Source organism: Drosophila albomicans, chromosome 2R (genome assembly GCF_009650485.2).
Source record: "Drosophila albomicans strain 15112-1751.03 chromosome 2R, ASM965048v2, whole genome shotgun sequence".
Taxonomy (NCBI): Eukaryota; Metazoa; Arthropoda; class Insecta; order Diptera; family Drosophilidae; genus Drosophila; species Drosophila albomicans.
Genome location: NC_047631.2, coordinates 29,634,156 through 29,654,301, shown reverse-complemented (window position 1 = coordinate 29,654,301; position 20,146 = coordinate 29,634,156). Strand labels below are relative to the sequence as shown.

Sequence of the window (20,146 nt, the reverse complement as noted above, 5' to 3'; positions counted from 1 at the left end):
TTGTCACCTCTACAAATAGGCATTTGAAGTTGCCACCACGTCGAGATCGCTTGGCGCGTAGTCCCCAGCTAGGGACAATTTCAAGCTGTTAGCAGTCTGGCAATGCTGGGCACAAGGAAATTGCCGATGCACTGTAATGCAACAGTGAATTTGAAATTAACGTACAGCAAAATGTAAACATAAAATAAAACACAGATGTTGTATGTGGCTATGAAGGTTATGAATATTTAATTTGACTAATCACAGATAAAATGTATTAAATTATAGTCTATTTCCAAAGCTTGATGACGCCGTCGCGGGATGCCGACGCTATATAAATTTGTCCCTTATCCTTACACATCAGCAGATCGGTTATAGCATCATGGTGGGTGGCTTTGGGCATATCCGGTCCAGATCGGGGACTTTCCTCTATAGATGAGCGCATCTGCTGTGAATCGCCGGCACTGTTTTTCGGAATGATTTGCTCCTCAATTACCTGGCTGCCATCAATTAACCGAGAGCTGCGAAAATTCACAAATAAGTTAGTGATAATTCAGGACAGTAAAGCTAACTCATTTCCATACCTATAGTTAAAGGTCAGATTTGTCAAATTATCATTGGTAGCTGGCACCTTAAGCGAAGAGTTCTTTGGCGCACCCAGATCCCAGTAGCGAATACGCTGATCCGAGCTGCCTGTCAATATGAATGGCGAGCCATCGACGACGCCACTCAGAATGCCACAAGATGTCGCCGGATCATTGAGACTGGTGTTGGTCAAAACTGGTGCCGGGCTAGCCCAGAGCACTGTCTGCCGTTGGCCCGTCTCAATGTTCCAGACGGACACCTCGTTATTGGACTGCGAGGCCGAGATCAAATAAGATGGCTCTGTGGGATGACAAGCGACTTTGCGAATCCACGAGTCGGCGGGATGCTTAATCTCAGTGATGGGCAGTCGGAAGCGCAGATCCCAGCAGATGTGCTTGCCACCGCTGGTACCAGTAGCCAGCCAAGATCCCGTGGGATCGGCACAAATGGTGGTAATGACGCCATGACGCAGCTCATTCTGCAACCGCCAGGCGCTGTGTTGCATGCGCGTGTCCCAGGCGACAATGCCACCATAGAGCGTGGCATAGACAATGACGCTCTGCGCCGCCTGATCATAGGCATGCATGTCCACAACGGGTCCATCGTTATGCTCACTATAAAACAAGATGTGTAATTAATAAATGTAGCTCAATTAGGGATATAATAGATTCAATTACTTCTGATCCAATGCCTGCTGCAGCGTCATCTTGGTAGAGTTCCGGTCGATGCGCATAATGAGTAGACTGCCATCCTTGCCACCCACTGCCAATGATTGTCCTGCATCACAAGCAGCCAGCGCATAGATGGGCGTCAACGCTGAATACACTTGACGTGACTTGTTGATGCCCTGATTGCCATTGAGTTTGCTGCAGTCCCATAGTCTGACGGTGCCATCGATGCTGCCGCTAGCAAACAACGATCCATCAGGGCGCAGTGGCGCCAGTTTAATTACCGATTCGGAATGCTCGTGAAGATGAGCCACAAGAGTCCCATTCATACGCCAATTGGACGGATACGGCGTCACCAGCTTATCGTAGTTGCAACGCTGCGACAAAGCGAGCACATTATAGCGCCGCTTGATCTTCAACGTCAGGGATTCCAGATCCTTGCAGCACTCGGACGAACGTTCGAGCGAATAGTTGCGATCCGGCATCGTATATTCGCCCAGCGAGGTGGCTGTGCTCACTGTTGTCGTCGGTACGCCCAGCATCATGACTCCGGAGGCGGGACTGCCAGAGGAACCAGCAGCTAGCACAATGTGGGGCGTGACGGCTGCATCCGAAGCGGGCGACACCAAAGTGGGAACATGGGCATCGCTGGCACCTAAAACAGTCCATATTTGATATTTCCATTTAAAAGTATAATTTCAATTTACTTACGATTGTCCAACGGCAACTTGTTGACCTTGTCCGCCAGTGGATACTCATGACAGGCCACATGTTTGCGACTGACCACAATACGTCCATTTCCAGATGCCGGATCATCCAGATCTTGCATAGTCTTATGCTTCTGCGAAATGATAAACGGACTCATCTCCAGCAATTGCAGCTCAATCGTTTCCGTCAATCCCTCCGAGGTGAGGCGTCTGAAAAGCTGTAGTGTTTTGGAAATGTGAGTGGTTCACTTGGAACAACCAAAATCGCCAAAGCACTTACATTGCGCAGAGTTTGTCCCATGTCCTCGTACTGCGGCTGAGCTCCGTCTCGAGCAGCCATGCGTTGTCGCACACGTTCATCTAGAGCGCCATAGAAGGGATGAATGTCTGAGAAGCGCAGCACGCTGTCGAAGATCTGCCTGGGAATAGGCGGCTGTAGGCAATCGAGCAGTATGTGTGGCTTCTCAACTTGAATGAGTGGCGCCTTCAAATACATGCCAATGGCGGGCATAATCTTGCACTGTACATCAATGGCGCTCAAGTTGCGCGCCGTGGTCGCAATCATGCCACAAATCTCATGACGTATCCATAAATTAGGATGGCACAAATAGCAGGCGGTCTCCTTGACAATCTCCGTCACAGTTGGCTTGCGTATGTGACCCAACTCAATGAGTATGGTTACAGCTCTGATGGCTTTAGCGATGACAAACTCTTCGCGATCCGAGAATCCTTGCTGTAGTAGTGGCACCAATATATCCGAAGCCTGCCAACCCACATAGCCTGCAACGCCAGCGATGTTATCGTAGAAAGCACCTCGCAGATTCTTATCCTCATCATTGAGGAAAGTCATAATGTGTGATAGTATCACATCGTTGGCCTTCTCCTTGCCAAAGAATGCGCACAGATCGCAAATGCCAGACTCCATCAGCGTCTGCTTGACAATGGGCTGCGTGTCGGTGAGCAAACTAAGCACCGCCTGCCGCACAATATCGTGCAGTGCATTCAGCTCCGCCTCGTAACGTGGTGTGGGCATGTCGTTGGGTGCATTGCGCTGCGTCTCCTCCAGAAAGTAAACAGCGCTCTTGGCCAGCGCAGCAATGTTGCGAGCAAAAGCAACGCGCACAATGACAGCACTTGAATCGCTGGCCAAATCCGTGATGTAGGGCAGTATGTATTCGGGAAAAACGTTGGCATCGCTGCGCGGAATGTCCTTCACCATGCTAAGACAGGCAGTCAAGGTCTCAATCGCCTGCACTTGAACCTTGGCTGGTGAGTGCTCCGCCAAATTGAGCTACGCAAATTGGAAAGAAATAATTAATAAATACGTTATACTTCCATTAAAATATATAGCTTACAATGTAGGGCAATATGCGATCCAATATGGTCTCGGATGTGGTGTACTTGGATAGTTTTTGCAGCAGTTGCAGTGCTGCTATTTTTGTGTTGGACTGTTTCAGTCCTCGAGTGCACGAAGTGACCACTGTGATGATTAGTATCAAGCCATCCTGCTCAGGCGGCAAACGTTCACATCGCTTTGGATCCTTTTTCTCTTCAGTCTGGTGCTCCTCGTCATCCTCACTGGGCGTCAAGTCCTCTGCTTGTGTCAGCACCTTGATGCAGTGACCAATGTCCTTGTGCAAACATTGTATCTTGTCATCGGGCGACATGATGGGGGTCGATGAGAACATTTGCAAGTAAGACTGCAGAAATGAGTAGAAATATTCCGGGAATAGTTTGCCTCGCTCCTGATCCAAATAATCCTCGGCACTCTTGCGGTTCAGCGAATTAATGTCAATCATGGAGGCAAGCAAATTACGCAAACGTTCGTTCTCAATGCCAGCCAGATGCTTCTTCACCAGTTCGCGATCACCAGCTCTATATGCGAGCAGTTGGGACAGCTCAAAAGGAGCTGTGCCCTCAGTCCAGAGCTCAAGCAAGGCGCAACTGGAAAATAAACAACAATATTATTAAGTAAAGTAAACACACAAACTTCAATCAGTGTTTATAAAATAAAATAAATACTTACCCTGCCGAAAAGATATCCATGGCAGGCAGCAAAGTGTTACCCGCATACGAAGGCGGCACACGAATAATTGAATCAGAGTGAATCACCGACATATTGCCATTGTTGGGATCATCCTCGGCGGACAAAGTCTTAACAAAACGCTCAGGAGCAATATAACAAGTGCGTCGTCGACTTGTATCAAAGAAATATGTGTAATCAGCTGGATTATCTTCTGGCAGATAAGTTGGCTTGAATGAAGCAAAATCGGACAACAAAATCCAATTCCAAGAAGTGATTAAAATGTTCTCCAGCTTAATATCACCATGGCAGATCTTTTGCTTGTGACACTGGTTCAGAGCGCACAGTATTTGAAATGTAATCCACTTCTTCTCCAGCACCGTAAGAAATGGTCGAGTGGAGACACGATCGTAAAGACTGTGCTTTACATACTCTCGCATTATGTAGGCTGCCTTATCGATCAGCTGTCAAATAAAGATAATGAGTAATGAGCATAAATTATAGATATTTTTATAGACAAACCTCCACTCGTTGAAAGGGCAAACAGTTGACCGCATTGGCAAGCGTTAAGGTTTTCTTGATGCTCTCCAAGCGTTCCTTGTGATCCTCCAGCGGTAGAGTGGGATCATGTTTGACAAATACTTTAACCACAATTAAACCCTCCTCTGTTTTGGCTTTGGCAACTTTAAAGAATCGCGTGCTGCCCATACTGTAAGTATAGGGGGTGGGAATGATGCATTGTAGATAAAAATATATTGTACATACATATATATATAAAGCGTAAGGCGTAACCAGCTGTTTGTTAATTGTGTGTACTCACTTCAAGTCGAAAATGATTTCATTGCCAAACTGGCCTGAAAAGTAGTGTTCCACTGCATAGATCTGCGAGGGTGCAATGCCAACCAATTGATTGCCCATTTTGTTAGCATTTGCACCTTATCACTGCTTGCACTAATGCCTTGGAATTATAATTTGTTTATTTTTGATTCAAAGAAACCGAAACTCTCTCTCTGTGTTGCTTGCTGGAGCAACTTCGCGTAGCGTAGTGAATTTTTATGTTGAGAGTGTTGGTAAATCGCGTAAGAACAGCTGTTTGGCTTCGCTGGTTATCGCTTGCTATCGATAACATTACGCGCGCGCAGCTGATGCGTTTGAATAAATGCGCACACATAAGCGAAAGTAAATTCACCATATGTCAGCATATATTTCATTGTACAAATCAAAGTACAGAACTTAAATGGCACAAATCACTGCAAATTCAGCAAATGCTGCTCTATAAATACGAAGCATAATTACCGCATTTAAATTAGTACTCGTTTTTATTGAGAACATTTAAACAATGAACTCAGTTTCGCTCTCGTTACTTATCGTCTGCAGCTTGGCACTGGCTCAAGCAGCCAGCTGGCGTCAATATGAGGATTACGTGGAAAGTGACGAATACGTCCGTCCAAGCTGGACACACAGACACTCGGAGATGTGGCCCTGCGACGTCGCCGATTATCCCGCTGCCCACTTGCTGATACACAAGGTCGAGAATCGTTTGGACAGCATTGACAACGAGCAGATGAGGAAAAATATTGTGGATTACGTTGTGGACCGCTTGAGACAGTGCAAGACGGATGAGCAAATGGGCGAGCACTGCGTAAAGCGATCCATAGGCTATGCCATGTCCTTCATCAGTCGCCACAAACGTCAATATCAGCAATACTAAATGTATATTCAAGAACCATATGAAAATAAATAAAAGCAAAAAGAAAACTAATTAAATAATTTTAAAAGATTCATGTGAGACTGCTGCATGTGGATGCGCAGTGTGTGCTTGATGCTCCTTCTCCAGTTTGCCAAATTTACTACGTATATACAAATGATCCTTGATGCGTTCCTTGCGCATCTCGGGTAGCCCATAACGTCTCAGGACATCACGTCGCTCAAAAATCGACATGGTGACATCCTGACAATCCTTCGACGACTGACAAAATGTCCAGCTGCCAAAGATGGTATCGATGCAGCCACAATTGCGACAAAAGCCAATAAAAGTGCCCATCAACTTGGAACCCAGTTTGCGGCAAGAAAACGAAATAGGACCACCGAGAGTGCTTACAGCATGTCCAGTGAAAATCCAGTCAGAAATATTCTCAATCAACTCATGTGGACGAGGAGGAAGCGTTTCCTCTATAGTAATATTGAGTGCCTTTAGTTCACCTTCCTTGAATCGTTCACGTATCTGCGATGGTGTCAATTTGACGCACTGACGCCGCACTCGAGGCTGGGCACAGATGGGTTTGGGTGCCTGATTGATAACACGATGTTCGTCTACAATATTGATGCGCACGCCGAGCAGCAGCGACTCCCAGGAGCCTGTTAATTCACAGGGAGCACCTGTTTCAGAAGAGAGTAGGAAGTGCAAGTGTTTAGCGGATTAGCGGACTCAAACCTCATCGATGGTTTTTGGCTAACCGTCAGCAGGTTCGGCAAAGCAGCAGGGCAATCGATCAGCTGCCCACATTTCCACCCCGCGATTAAAGTTAGTGTCCTGCATGGTTTGTAGGCGAGTTAGAATCTTCTCCAGCATGGGAGCTACATTCGCTGGTGGCTGTTGCTGCTGCTGCACTTCCGACGTAATCTTGTTTGGAGTTTGATATCCGATGGTCTGGCTTGCTTTTTAAAAAGTCGCGTAAGCTTAGTAGTTTGCTTAAATCTTGACTAACTTACCCGAGTTGCTTGGCAGCGGATATAACTGCGAGCTGGAACCACTGGAGGAGGCAATACGTTGAGCCATCTCCAAGGGCAACACATTCAGCTGCTTGGCCATGTTGTCAATCATCCGATTTCCCAACTGCTGCGGCGGTTGTTGTGCTGGCTGATTGACGAGCACTTGGGGAAATCCAATACCAGTTGCCTCCAACCCACGTTTGTGGACCGCTTGATGCTTCGCTTGCAACACCTTGAGCAAGTGCAGCAGCTGCTTTTGATTCTTATTTAAAGTTGCTGCATTTGTCTTCTCACATTTCGACTTGGTCTTCACATTTGTCTGGCGATTCTCGGAATTGTTAATGGGCTCCTTTTGGGCCACTTTCTGCTTGGATACCAAGGGAATATCATTCCACACCATCTGTCGCTGCTTTGAATTGTTTATATAGTAAGGCTTAGGTCCTCCATTCGCAATCTTCTTCTGCTTGTTCAGCTGCATGCAAGCCTCGAGTGCCTGAAAGTAATCGTTGCCCTTGTCCGACTTCCCATCCACTGTGCCCGTCAAGCTGGCGGAGTTTTTCATTTCCTCGCATTGACATTGCGTCAGCTTTGCAGGATCAGTAGCTAAGGCAAAACGAGAGGCATCACAATGGCACTGGGATTGTGTATTTGTTGCACTATCCACAGCCAAAGTGGGTGACTTCTTGGCATCGCTGTGGCATAAGGATAACTCTTTGGGTAACGACTTTGCTGGCGCTTTTAGTATCTCGTTGAGCTTGGTCTTGTATTGCTCATAAAGACCGCCAGTCTTCACATCTTTTGAGATCTCTCTAGCTAGTATATTCCTCGACATTCTCTTGATATTGTCAACCTTGCTATTAAGCTTGTCGTTTGATATTAATCCTTCCCTTTCGCGATTCATCTCATCATCGATGGCTTTGACAAAGTCATCCATTGTATGAGGTTGCTTTAGATTCTCCACCACATTCATCAGTTCGTTCAAAGCACTTAATCTAATGGGTTTGTTGCTGAAGAAATTGGTTCTTTTCGGATCTGAATTGGGTTTCTTCCAAGCGCTAACAAACTCCTTGTAGACGCGATTCAACTCGGCAATGCGACGCTCGGCGGCATTTTGTTCCTCTTTATTAGTTTTACTCAGCTCTGATTTGTCTTTGCTGGGCAAATCCATTTTAAGTATAACCATGCCTTTCACTTCAGGTTCGCTGTGCTCCTTGTCTACTGGTTTAACTTCTAGATCCTTAGACTTTTGCTTGGGCACACATTTGAGTTCCTCTATCTGGGACTGCTCCACTTGCTTTAAACTGGCAACTGGCGATGTGATTAATTGTGGTCTCTTTGCTGTCAAGTCCTTCTCTATTAACGAGGATTTAACACCACTGCCCACATCAGTCTTGAGACTTTTCGGTACTATGGAATCTCCATTATCCTCCTCCGCCACCGCTGTGTGCTCAGCTATTAAACCCCCGGCATGTTTGGCCTCATCGCCCACTTCCTTGACACGATCCCGATAAGCGTTATAGAGACGATGCACATCTATTCTATTCTTGATATTGCTTGCCTCATTATGTGGTAGAGTCTGTGATTGCTTTTGCATTTTGTTGGCATCGCTGGGCATGAAACTGAAGCAGAGTAGAAGCAGTAGACAAATGATGGTTAATTGAATTTTGCGCTGAACAAAGCGCCAGCCAAACATTTCATGTTGTTCAACATTTGGCAAGAGCAAAAGTAGATATTTATTTAGAATTATTTAAAAGTAATTTTACGACAACTTTTGACAACTAAAGTCAAGCATCAAAAATTTGAAATAAACAAAAAGTCGAATACGAATATGTCGGAGAGTAAGTAATGCAGATTCGACACACTGACGTCACTGCGCAGCTGTGCGTGCGTCTCGGCACATTGCTGCGTAGTTGTAGGTGCACTTTGGCATTTTGGCAATGCGTAGTTGCTTGTGCGTTTCGGCACATTGTCAATGCGTAATTAAGAGTGTGCATGTTAGATTGCATCATTCTTCATTTGCGCTTTGTCGGTTGTCCGCATTTTGTCGCTTTGCCAAGTACAGTTATTGCGGGGCGACAGCGTCGAGACGCTGTCGCCGAGTGTGGTTCGATGGCTATGGCGTAGACAGTAAAAGGATCGAGCGGGCAGTGTGCTCGTAGAATCGCCTGTGAGAGCATCGAAACTCGCTTCGCGATAATGAATAAACAGACTTCGGTAGAACAGACTCCGACAAATATTTAACAAATATTTCAGTACTATATTCAGGTCCCGATATCTAAAAACTAAGAACTGAATAACTTTTAATAGGCTTATATTATCAAGAACAATTGTCACCAAGTCACCAAAAGATCTCTTTTTGAGTTGTAGATGCTCAAATAAATGAACGGACAACCCGAAGAATAAACAGCAGAATATCTAGTATACGTAGACATTAAAAACCTCTTCAATTTGTACTTCTATTATATCCTTCTCCCCTAAGGTTATTAACTCACGAAATTAAGACTAACTAATATACTTTAAACACTTTTAATTTTGAAGCCACATAAGTTATTATAAAGAATTTAATGCTCAACTTTCGTAGATGTCTCTCGTGACTCGAGCGTGGCTCTCTTCAACTCATTCGAGCCTAACTCCATGTAGGGATAGTAAATATTCGTATGCGGCACGAGGGATTCCTTCAAAATTTGCGGCGATGTCCAGCGCAACAAATACTGAGGACTGCCCATCTTCTCATTGGTTCCAGAGATGGCGCCGCCGCCAAATGGCTGCTGACCCACCTTGGAGCCGGTGCACTTGTCGTTGATGTTCAAGGTGCCCACATTGCATCTGAAGGCATCGCAGGCCTGCTTGATGAACTTGCTGTCTGTGGCAAATACCGAAGCAGTGAGACCATGATTGATCTGCGCCACCTTCTCCATGGTCTGTTCCACTTGGTTGTCCTCGTAGACATACACACAGAGTATGGGCGCCATTAGCTCATCCTTGCAGAGGAAATTGTCCAGGTCATGCACCTGCACTATTGTGGGATCTATGTAATAGCCTTTGGTCTTGCTGCCCTTGCCTCCGATGAGCAGTTCACACTTGGGATCGTTGTGTATGTACCTGAGGTAGGTGAAGATGCGATCGAAGGCCGCCTGATTGATCACAGCCGAAAAGAAGCAATCACAATAGGTTGCTTCGCTTACAAACAGCTGTTGTGTGATGTGGAGCAGTGGCTGCTTAATGCGCGACTCCCACATCGACTTGGGCACATACAACATGGAGCAGGAGGAGCACTTTTGTCCAGCATACTCAAAGGCTGCTCGAATGGTGCATGCGATGACGTCATTGGGATCGGCGGAGGTGTGAACAAAATGAAAGTTTTTGCCACCACATTCGCAGGCGAGCCGAGGATAATGATCATAGATGTCAATCTTATCGGCCACCATGCGCCACAGTATCTTCAGCACACTCGATGTGCCCGTGAAGTGAATCCCCGCCAGCTTGGAACTGCGCGTCACCACTTTGGAGAATGTTGTTGGCCTGGCAGGTACAAAGTTCACCACGCCATCGGACACACCTGCCTCACGCATTGCCTGGAACACATACCAGTTGGACAGCAGTGCTGAATCCGATGGCTTCCACAGCACTGCGTTGCCCATCAGAGCTGGAGTGTAGGCCAAATTGGCTGCAATGCTGGTGTAGTTAAAGGGCGTGATGGCGGCCACAAAACCGTTGAGGCCACGCAAGACCATTTGATTGCGACACACATCCGGATTAAGATTAGCGGGCTCATAGTTGGCCAAGTCGCGCAGATAAATCGGATTAATGCGCAGCACATCAACAAGTTCGGCGACGTCCATGTCCGCCTGCATTAATGTTTTGCCCTGACCCAACATTATGGCAGCCACAATCTTGAATCGATACTTGCCAGCGATTAAATCCGCTGCCTTTTCCCAAATGGCGATGCGTTTGCTCAGCTTCACTTTGTTCCATTCAATTTGTGCATGGGCAGCCAAATCAATGGCATCTTCGATTGTGGCAGCACTTGCATAGCTATAGCTGCAATATTGTATTCATTTAAAATAAATCAAATTTACTAATGGCATGCTCGTTTACCGTGCTATGTAGTGATCTCTATTGTAGGGCAGTATTTGTACCTTGTCGCACTCTTGATACATTTCCACATCGTCTATTACTATGGGTACCGGCTCAATGCGATTAAGAATTTGAGCCAGCGCCAGCTTTACTTGTTTGCGTTCCTCTGAACCAGATTTATAATCCAAGAGCTTTTCATTATAAACGGGCATCATATCAAAATATTCCTTTTCGATTGCATAGTGCGAATGTTGGCGTCCCAGCGACGGCAAGCTGAAACATTGAAATTTAAAATATAAAAGTGCCCGCCACTTTGCAACAGTTGGCAACGCGAACATTGAAGATTGAATTTATCGATATCGATTAATTCACTCTTTCAGCTGTTTAGTTTAACAAATTGCACCGGCAGCGCTTGTTTTGTTTATGCAATACAAAAAGAAACTGTTGCGTTTTGTTTAAAATAAAAATGCAACTTACGCGCGTTTTGCTGAAACCACGAGCCTCTGAAGTGCTGACAGCCTATTTGAAACAGTGCCAAGAGCCATTTTGGACTTCATACTTCGTTAAGGTGCGTAAAATGCAAGCAAATAAAAAAGTATAAAAAAAAACAACGAACCAAAAACAGACCCCCAAAATGTGCTTAACAAGAAATTTTGAATTTAGTTCAAGGATGTGCAGAATGATCAGCGTGGCATGTCACACTTCAATTGGACACTGGACACGGGCACAAACTATCATATATTGCGCACGGCCTGCTATCCGTATATGAAATATCACTGCAGCAAACGTGAAGTTCAGGATCTCTCACTGGAAGACAAATTCTTTCGTTTCCTGAAGGTGATCAACCTGGGTAAGTCAAGGGGATACAAATTTATTTATTTATAAGCGTATGTATCAATCGCCAATATTCATGTCACAGGATTACCAATGCTCTTCTATGGACTCGCTGCAATCCGTCTAATTAGCCATACAGAAATCGTTCGGGTCAGTGAAAAAGTGGAGGTGCCAATCTACTTTCTTTATGCGGAGGATAAGGGGTCTAGATTTTGAATTTTTTGGAATTTTTTACAAATACTATGTTCTGAAGTCTGGTGCTTGGGAGCAAAATATTTGTTCTGATTCTAAAATGTACATTGTAGAATTTGTTTATTGTTTAACAACAAATACATAACAGCATAACATTACATTAGTAGCTACAGCATCAGCATTCATTATGCTCAGCAACTGCTACATCCAAGGACCTACGAGTTATATATATGATTTTATATGTTATTTCTTCAACGATAATCATATATTTTTGGGCGTTTAATCAATTTTAAAACCAAAGAAATGTTAGAGTAATGATTACATGAGTTTTTTCATTATATTTTGAGTTTCATTCAAGATTACTGAATTGAGTTTTAAACTTAATTTATGAGAATTACCCAAAATAAATTTATATCGTTGAAGAAAACGTACATATAAAGGTTTAAAATCGTTTTTTTAATTAATCTCCCATAACGAAAGATTATGGTAAAACAAAATTATTATTTTCGGTTCCTAGAACATCTTAAAAATCCTAATTCTTGCAATCTGTTGTAGGATTCTCGCAGGCTTCATCATAGTTGTCCAACAGCAAAGTGTTGAATGTTTGGGCAAATTGTGATAGCGAGCAGGGTGCATCACAGTTGGGTATGCTCAACTCCTTGGGGAACTTGTCCTCACTATTAAAGTAATAAACCAACTAAAGGAAAAGTTCGTTAATATTGAATTCGATTTAGACAGATAATAATTGCCTTACCTTAACTTCGAAATCTCCGTCGCTAAATGATTTGCTATTATGCAGTTCAAAGACCAAAGCAGCTGCGTATTCGGGCAGCGTTGCGGTCTGATCAATAATGCCCAGTGAGTTCATAACATTGACAAGCGTCACATCATGTCCAGCATATAGAAAGATTTTGCGATCTGGATTTAAATTCTTGCGGCGTTTGTTTTGCATTTTCTTTAGAATCTCAGTGAGAAAAGCTCCGCCTTTAATACGCTTCATTAGATGTGTTTCCGTAAATAAAGCATAGCTGCGTTCCACTAAGGGTCTCATTTCCTCGGGATATATATTCTCAGTCCAATCGGGTAGTGCCAAATTTGCTTCCTCTTCGGTCTTTAGTGTGGTATAAAGCAGCTCCACATCCAGCACATTGGAAATGTTCTAAAATAGATCAAATATACCGGATAAATATAATAAATGGGAAAACAAAGTACATTTGGTATAAAAATGTACTACATATACTGCTCACCTTGCCCGTATTCTTGGTCAGTCGCTTGTAGAGCGCCTTGTTGTCCTCGTTCAGTTTCAGCAGCTCAGCTGACGGAGATTTGTACAGCTTTTGTAGAATATTCTCATACTTAACGCACGTCTTCTTTTGGGCCAACAACTACAATTAAGCAATCATTAATTATAGTACAGTCTTCTATATGGTAATTGTAATGATGGGGGATAATTTACCGTGTCATCGTTGCGGGCGAGGGTGTTTATGGCCACGGGTTGCCAGGGTATGGGCAGCACATTGTTGTTATCCAGCGGTGGCATTAGGCCAGCCAAAACGCTCTGGGCGCTCATCTAAAAGATAACTACCAAACTGATAAGACATCAAGTTTCTTCTTATCACCGCACAATCATTGTGTTTTCATTTTTGACGCACCACACAGCGTTCCGCAGCCGAGCTCAGGACATGCACCTGTTGCTGTGTGTAAATGCTGTTCGAAGGCAACAGGCGATAATAACGCATGCGTAAATTTCGACCCAGATTGTAAGCCTGCAGACTGCCTTTCTGCAAAAAAGAGAGAAAGAGAGAGCGTAAGGAATTTGGTTTCGTTAAAACTTAACGAATCGATCAGCTGTTATGCTTACCGGTGTTAGTGCTCCGAGTCCCTCTGGCCAATCGTGCGCCGCATGTGGATCATTGGGATAGAAGCCACTGGGGTTCTTGGCACCATGACGAAACAGCTGTTTATCGTTTCACACAAAACGGCAAGCAAAACAAAATAAAATACTTAATGCGCATGCTACTTTTGGTATTTAGTTCACTCACAATGGATATCATACGTAGCTTTTTCAAGCCCTGCTCGTCGTTGCTGTCGCCAAACACGAAATACGCCATCATAACGAAACATAATGCGCTGCCCAATAATATAACTGATATTTTGGTGCCACGCCGCGATTTGCAGTCGAACGGTGACATCTTGTAATTGTTCGAATTTGCTGCAGTTTATTAATATATACGTAGTATATGGTATGCACTAGAGAACTACACAAAAAATATTTATAGCCTCAAAATAGTTGTTGTTTATTTCATGTGGATTTTTTCTGTTTTGTTTTTTTTTTTGCTGTTCACGCGAATAAGAAACAGAAACAAAAACTCGCATAACACGTCTAACGACAGCAAAATCAACGCGGCAACTGAAATACCATCAATAACAGCTTGAGGCAAATCGCTGAGAGCAACATTTCAGTGTGCGAAGAGAGCAAACAGAGAGTGAGAGTGAGTGAGTGTAAAGTGAGAGACAGACAGTCGACAAACATGTGCTAATAATCAAATTATGTGGATGTCGGATAGCAGAAACCCCAGTGCGAAATTTAGCACAGCACTGAGAAGGTGTAAATGCTGAACGGGAAAATACCCTGTATGCATAAGGTAAAAAATATATGTTTTTTTTATTTGAAGATGCAACAAGATACCACAATTGGGCAAAATATATATAAAATATGCATAGACATATAGGATTTGACACTATATATACTATATACCATCAAACATGCCTTCCAGGTTCTGTCGAATCGTAGACTAACACAACTGGCAAGAGGAACTCAAAATTCAATCGTTTTTATTTGAGGTCTGTGATGTGTTCACTTGACCCTCCTCCTCCGCCTCCTCCTCCTCGGAAGATTCACTTGCCGGCTCCTCCACCAGGTAGCCTTGCTCTGCTTGATAGACATGATTTTGTTTGCTTTTGGGTTTTGACACTGCTGGTGATGATTGCCTCACATTCTCCACAGTTTCACGCTCATCCTCGTGCTCATGCTCATGCTCGTGTCCGGGATTGGGTAGCGAGTGATGGCAATGGCATTCGTTGTGATCCGATTCATATTGAATGAAGGTCGGTCGCTGATACCATTGAACCATGTGGCACACATTGCCGATGACCTCTTGCTCTTGTTGGTAACAGTTCTCCTCGGGCATTACCAAATAATTGTTAGCCGCATTGTAAGGTAAAAACATGATCGATTCAACCGGATCGGGCATTAGATACTCGTAATACTCAATGGTCGTGGTGCGATATCTATGACTCGACATTGTTAATCTTATTGGCTGTCAATTGCCTCGATGGGTTCGTCCTGATTCACAATGTTGAGACGCAGGCGCAGAAAGTAGACACGGATCTGGCACTGGCGCAGCAAATAAAACTGCAGATGAAGTTGAAAGATCATCGGTAACCAGTGGAAAACGACAAACAAATCCGTGAATATCAAACAGTTTGAATGCGTTTTTCGATTGCAACTTTTCTCGTTTTTTCTTTCCTTTTATTTTTTGTTTTGTTTTGCTTGTTTTTTTGTGGCTATATTGAGGAACGCTGGGCCGGAAATGAAAGATCGTAACTAATTTTGAATTTCATACGTAACGAAATTTTGAACTAAACGAATATGTTGCTAGGAATCACAACAAATTTTCTTGTTATACGGTAAATTTATTGCTAAACTTAAAACTTAAAGTTAAGTACAGTCTTTGGTCCCCAAAAAAATCTTTTTAAGCAACTGGGTCAACTTCCACCTAGAACATAACGTTCCGTGTCCAGCTCCTCATCCGAATACTGCTGCTCCATGCGTTCGCACTCGTTGCGCCTCGTGCAACGTTTATAGATCATATAACCACCCCAGACACTCAGTGGCAACATCGCCAATCCCACGGGCATGAGAAAGAGCAGCAGGAAATCCCGTGGATCGCTGGCATCTTCTTGCACCAGCTCATCACTGCTGCCATAATCCGCCCAGTAGTTCACTTCTTCTTCGGGTGGCACCACCTCCAGAAATGCCTCACGTATCTTGTGTCCCCGGTAGCTAATAGCCACACAGGCATAGAATCCCGTATCCCTCAATTGCACACTGTTTATTATCAGCTTGCTGAGATAAATCTGCGGATTGACGAGCTTCTCGGGCGGTGTGGCAAGTAACTCATAGGTTCTGCCTCCATAGCGCACAATGTGTGTGCTAAAGTTGGAGGTGCCCAAGGCGGGTTGAGGTGTTTCAACTGCTGCTGGTTGTCCAGGGAAGCGTCTGCGAAACCACTTTATCGTTGGGTGCTCCTCGCTGTGCACGCGGCATTGAAAGACCACACGACTATCCTTGGTTGCTGTCTTGTTGCTGGGATAGGCGTCGAGGAATTCTGGTGCAGCCAAGGAACTGTCTGAAAGGAGCAAAGAATTTTAGATGAGTTTTATTTAGCTTATCAATCGATTGGTATTCTTTAAATATCTAAAAATAGGAGTTGGGGTCTATATTTTAAAAAAGTATTCAAATTGTATAACATAATTATCTTAGACTCTTTAGAGATCGGTTTTCACTGTTTTTTTTAGGTAAAGGCTTTAAATACTATTTAAAACGTAAATTGCAAATAAAGAAGTATCGTTGTCTAACATACTTCATTCACAGAAATCTAGGTAAACTTTTCTTACTTTTTTGGACAAATTTAAAGAGAGAAAACTTTAAAATGACTTAAAATATAAATTTCAAATATGAATGTATCGTTGTCTAAGATACTTCCTTACTATTCCTAATATTTACAATTTAGCAGAAGTCTGTCAAACAAAAATTTATATTCTCTTAAAAAGCATGTTTAATTTAATTGCTTTAAACTGATTTCTGATTTATATGATAAAATTTTTAAGGCAATTAGAACAAGTTAATATCGAGTATGCAAAATGTACTTCACTTGTTATGCCTTTTTTCAATTTAAATGAGCCTAATTATATTGCTTTTAATTTACATTTTCATTAACCCGTACTTGAAGGTAAATTTATAGTTTCTAAGGAATTCGATTCAATTTTTAAACGATTACTTTAAGAAGCAAGCTATATTCTTGACGTCATAAATTTCAGAACAATCTCTTATCTAATAAAATATATATGTTCTGAATATCGGTGATATATTGTATCTACAATATTGTATCTACAAAATATCACCGATATCTACAATATTGTATCTACAACATATCACCGAGGCTGTATCTTTAATATTGTATCTACAATATATCACCGATATTCAGAACATATATTAAAGGAATCACTTACTTTTAACATCCAGCTGATAGGTGCGAACAAGTTGCACATCCACCGCTTGAGTGGCATCCAAGACATGTGGATTAATGCTGCACTTGTAGAGACCCGAATAACGCTCAGTTACATTGCGTAGCCAAAGCTCGGAGCGACAAAGACTCGACTCACAAGGCAGAGCTGTCCAATCATCAGCAGATTCCAGCTGATAGCAATTGTTGTCACTGCATTGCTGTTGAAGAAAAAGTATATAAATTACTTTCAAAAATTAAGAAAACTAGTTAGAAATGAATTGAATTACCCACCTTGAAGAACCATTGTATCTTGATCTCGGCCAGCTTGCGCTCATCCACCAAACCCGTGAGGTTGCATAGCAGCTTGACATCGAAGCCGGCACGTTGTTGTATCAGCTCCGTGTTCTCTATTCAAATTGTAATCAATGAAAACAATATTTCAAAAATCAAAAACATTCAACGAAAGTAAGGTGAAATATCTTATCAAATTGCGTTGCCAAAAAAAAAAGAGAAAAACAACAAATAGATAAACTAGGAAACATCGCATTGATTGATTTTTTACTATACTTTAAGTTTCGTATTTCGAAGTGAAAAAATAAACTTGGCAAAGTGTGGGAATTTAAGTTAATTGTTTTTGTTTTGAAATTTCACTCACCTGTGGTGTCAATAAAATGGGCAAATGCTTCTGTTGGTTTCAAAATGCCAATTAACAACAACCAGATGGTCACTAAAAGTGGCTGCCACAGCTGCTTCATGATGATTGCGAGTGATTATTATCAATTATTTATTTAATAGTTTGTGCACATTTTCCACGCTCATTTCAATTCTTGAAATATAGTTTTTCAATTAGCTAAATTCTGCAAATAAAAATGAATTTTACTTTCGCATTAAATTTCAGAAATTGGCAGCTAAATACAATACGTAAAATTCATTATGATAGAGAGAATGTGGAATTCAGAATAGAACCGAGTTTATAGTGGGTAACATTTTATAGTATATTCGAATTATCGCCCCGTTTTGCCCATTCACGAAATGATCGATTTGAATTTAATTTTATAGCAAACTTTTAGTGCTCGACGCCGATCGACGTTCGCTGCTCAGGTTGTTATTTATTTATTGATTTATCCATTGCATTTTTCACCGCTTCGCACACATTTTTCACACATTTTATTGGGGCGCTGCCTGGCTAGCTATCTGAGTGTACAATTTTCTTTTGTTTATTTACTTGGCCATTTAAAGCTGGGTGATCCACATACAAATAGAAGAACGCACACACTTAGATACAGTTGTATGGGTTCACTTTCAGATACACACGTATGTACATAGGTGTAATAGCACTTTGGGTATACATAAATCCTTGGCTCACACATAAATTATGGCATTTTGTTTTTCATTATTATTAAATAGCAAAGAGAGACCCCATTTATATGGAGCAAACTGAACAATAAATCATCGATACGATAATGCCCATTTATCAAAAACGAAAAAAAAATCGTAGGTTGACTGAAGATTGTGGAAATTAAGAGTTTTATTTTTACACAACACCCACGAAAATATTAACTGACATTCCGTCGTCATTTTCAGATATTTTCAGAACTATATCATGCGCAATAAAAGAGGCGAATTACCCGATGCTAATTTTGACATTTAGCAATTAATTTTCACCTTTTTTTTTTTTTGTTAGGTGTCTCGTTGTTGCCATTGTCGTTGACGTTGCCGCTGTTTCGCATTTGCATTTTTTGATAATTTAGATATTCAACATGTGTATGTTTAAGTTTTTTTTTTTATTTTTGTTGAGCTTGTTGTATCTGGAACGTTGCGCTGCACGAAACTCGCATAAAAATACAATGATCATCGATGATAGCAACAACAACAACAACAGATTGTCGGGGGTTTGTGGTCTGTTTATTTAGCTGCTCTCCACATGATCAATTTTTGGGCTTGATTTATCAATGTTGCCCCCATTTGATTGGCATTCACTCAATTGATTTATTTGCTATCATTTATTAGGTAGCCGACGCTCGTCATTTCATTCAAAATACACATATATATTTACTATGTGCATGATTGACAATTTGTTTATGCCGAGCAACACTTTTTTTCTTTACTATTTTTTTTTTTATTTTTCGAAAATTACGCGCAGTCACCACAATGGACACACGATGGACTTCAATGAGCGACAGTTGCTTAGTTTTGTGTTTTTTTTTTTTATAATCACTTTGCTGATATGGTCAGTATTTCTGTTTTTTGATTGACACTTTTGTGCTGATATAGACGACTTTGGTTACCTAATGCCAACATCCACACATAAGGCTGAAACGTTGCAGTTTATTTGTTTGCGCATTCGAAACCGCATCCGAATAGCATGAAATTATAGCGAATGCAAATTCAATTCTTTTTTTTTCTTTTTGTTATTATTATTTTTAGCTGTTGCTATTATTAAAGTAGGTCCCTTTTTTTATTGAATACTCTATTGTATATTGTATTGTTTTGTGTGTTGAGTTTGTTTTGTATTAGATCGCTCGATCGTGTTTATTGTACGTCCGCTCTGCCGGGTGGCTATCAACAAACTACTGTAATACACGAATCGAACAAGTGTTACCCCTCGGAGGTGCCTCGGCGGCGTCGTTGACGATGTTGCTGCTGCTTGCCGGCTGTGGCTGTAGCTGTTGCTGTTGCCACTTCGTGGCTGGGAAACAACTAAATAAGTGTATTTTATAAGCAGTTACGCTTATCGCATATCAATATAAATGCGTAAATATACAGTAGTCGATATAGTCAGCAGATATGAACAACCAACTGCGACTATGTACACACAACGCACACATAGTCAAAGATTAGACTCCGATCGACCCGAAATATATTTCACCCTCTCACAGTTGAGAGACAGAGTGAGAGAGAACTCGAGAGCTTGGTAGCTTTATTTAAATGTGGTTGTGCCGGGTTCGCGGCCACCCTCGATATTTATTTTGGCTGCCTTATGCACGGTGGTGTTATCGCCAGCAACTGCAGCTTATCACAAAAACCCCGCACTACACTCACATATAATAAATAGCAGGGAGCCAGAACAGCGGCAGA

The 20,146-nt window shown here is 42.4% G+C and overlaps 7 protein-coding genes across 10 annotated transcripts; 2 read left to right on the top strand and 5 right to left on the bottom strand.

Annotated features, from left to right (window-relative positions):
* Positions 1 to 207: 207 nt before the first annotated feature.
* On the bottom strand, positions 208 to 5,188 carry LOC117573700 (phosphoinositide 3-kinase regulatory subunit 4). Its single transcript, XM_034257065.2, has 9 exons — positions 4,783 to 5,188; positions 4,485 to 4,671; positions 3,966 to 4,426; positions 3,295 to 3,883; positions 2,220 to 3,230; positions 1,944 to 2,157; positions 1,242 to 1,887; positions 564 to 1,178; positions 208 to 500 (listed from the first exon to the last, which is right to left on the bottom strand). The coding sequence occupies exons 1-9, from the start codon at positions 4,878 to 4,880 to the stop codon at positions 269 to 271; spliced, it is 4,053 nt and encodes a 1,350-aa protein (XP_034112956.1). The 5' UTR covers positions 4,881 to 5,188; the 3' UTR covers positions 208 to 268.
* A 68-nt stretch (positions 5,189 to 5,256) lies between these two features.
* Positions 5,257 to 5,720, top strand: LOC117573715 (uncharacterized). Its single transcript, XM_034257084.2, has one exon. The coding sequence runs from the start codon at positions 5,302 to 5,304 to the stop codon at positions 5,671 to 5,673; it is 372 nt and encodes a 123-aa protein (XP_034112975.1). The 5' UTR covers positions 5,257 to 5,301; the 3' UTR covers positions 5,674 to 5,720.
* Positions 5,661 to 8,474, bottom strand: LOC117573701 (uncharacterized). Of its 3 annotated transcripts, none has more exons than XM_034257066.2 (3): positions 6,675 to 8,474; positions 6,420 to 6,620; positions 5,661 to 6,341 (listed from the first exon to the last, which is right to left on the bottom strand). In XM_034257066.2, exons 1-3 carry the CDS (start codon positions 8,365 to 8,367, stop codon positions 5,725 to 5,727), a joined length of 2,511 nt encoding a protein of 836 aa, XP_034112957.1. In that variant the 5' UTR covers positions 8,368 to 8,474; the 3' UTR covers positions 5,661 to 5,724. The 3 variants fall into 3 exon arrangements, 2 of the variants coding, with proteins under 2 accessions (XP_034112957.1, XP_034112958.1); XR_007955494.1 differs by having other exon boundaries at positions 6,194 to 6,341; positions 6,420 to 6,616; XM_034257067.2 differs by having other exon boundaries at positions 6,197 to 6,341; positions 6,397 to 6,620.
* Positions 8,475 to 9,193: 719 nt separating this feature from the next.
* LOC117573703 (delta-1-pyrroline-5-carboxylate dehydrogenase, mitochondrial) lies at positions 9,194 to 11,374 on the bottom strand. Its single transcript, XM_034257071.2, has 3 exons — positions 11,229 to 11,374; positions 10,773 to 11,024; positions 9,194 to 10,715 (listed from the first exon to the last, which is right to left on the bottom strand). Exons 1-3 carry the CDS (start codon positions 11,306 to 11,308, stop codon positions 9,236 to 9,238), a joined length of 1,812 nt encoding a protein of 603 aa, XP_034112962.1. The 5' UTR covers positions 11,309 to 11,374; the 3' UTR covers positions 9,194 to 9,235.
* A 70-nt stretch (positions 11,375 to 11,444) lies between these two features.
* On the top strand, positions 11,445 to 11,845 carry LOC117573717 (uncharacterized protein C15orf61 homolog). The gene is made up of 2 exons (XM_034257086.2): positions 11,445 to 11,601; positions 11,671 to 11,845. Exons 1-2 carry the CDS (start codon positions 11,445 to 11,447, stop codon positions 11,799 to 11,801), a joined length of 288 nt encoding a protein of 95 aa, XP_034112977.1. The 3' UTR covers positions 11,802 to 11,845.
* Positions 11,846 to 12,258: 413 nt separating this feature from the next.
* On the bottom strand, positions 12,259 to 14,134 carry LOC117573706 (venom acid phosphatase Acph-1). Its single transcript, XM_034257074.2, has 7 exons — positions 13,820 to 14,134; positions 13,639 to 13,734; positions 13,430 to 13,558; positions 13,234 to 13,347; positions 13,025 to 13,162; positions 12,532 to 12,936; positions 12,259 to 12,474 (listed from the first exon to the last, which is right to left on the bottom strand). The coding sequence occupies exons 1-7, from the start codon at positions 13,967 to 13,969 to the stop codon at positions 12,310 to 12,312; spliced, it is 1,197 nt and encodes a 398-aa protein (XP_034112965.1). The 5' UTR covers positions 13,970 to 14,134; the 3' UTR covers positions 12,259 to 12,309.
* Positions 14,135 to 14,644: 510 nt separating this feature from the next.
* On the bottom strand, positions 14,645 to 19,779 carry LOC117573708 (cell adhesion molecule-related/down-regulated by oncogenes). Of its 2 annotated transcripts, none has more exons than XM_034257078.2 (5): positions 19,671 to 19,779; positions 17,724 to 17,925; positions 17,360 to 17,475; positions 17,073 to 17,286; positions 14,645 to 16,189 (listed from the first exon to the last, which is right to left on the bottom strand). In XM_034257078.2, the coding sequence occupies exons 2-5, from the start codon at positions 17,821 to 17,823 to the stop codon at positions 15,546 to 15,548; spliced, it is 1,074 nt and encodes a 357-aa protein (XP_034112969.1). In that variant the 5' UTR covers positions 17,824 to 17,925; positions 19,671 to 19,779; the 3' UTR covers positions 14,645 to 15,545. The 2 variants fall into 2 exon arrangements, with proteins under 2 accessions (XP_034112969.1, XP_034112968.1); XM_034257077.2 differs by lacking the exon at positions 19,671 to 19,779 and adding an exon at positions 19,357 to 19,635.
* Between the last annotated feature and the right edge of the window lie 367 nt (positions 19,780 to 20,146).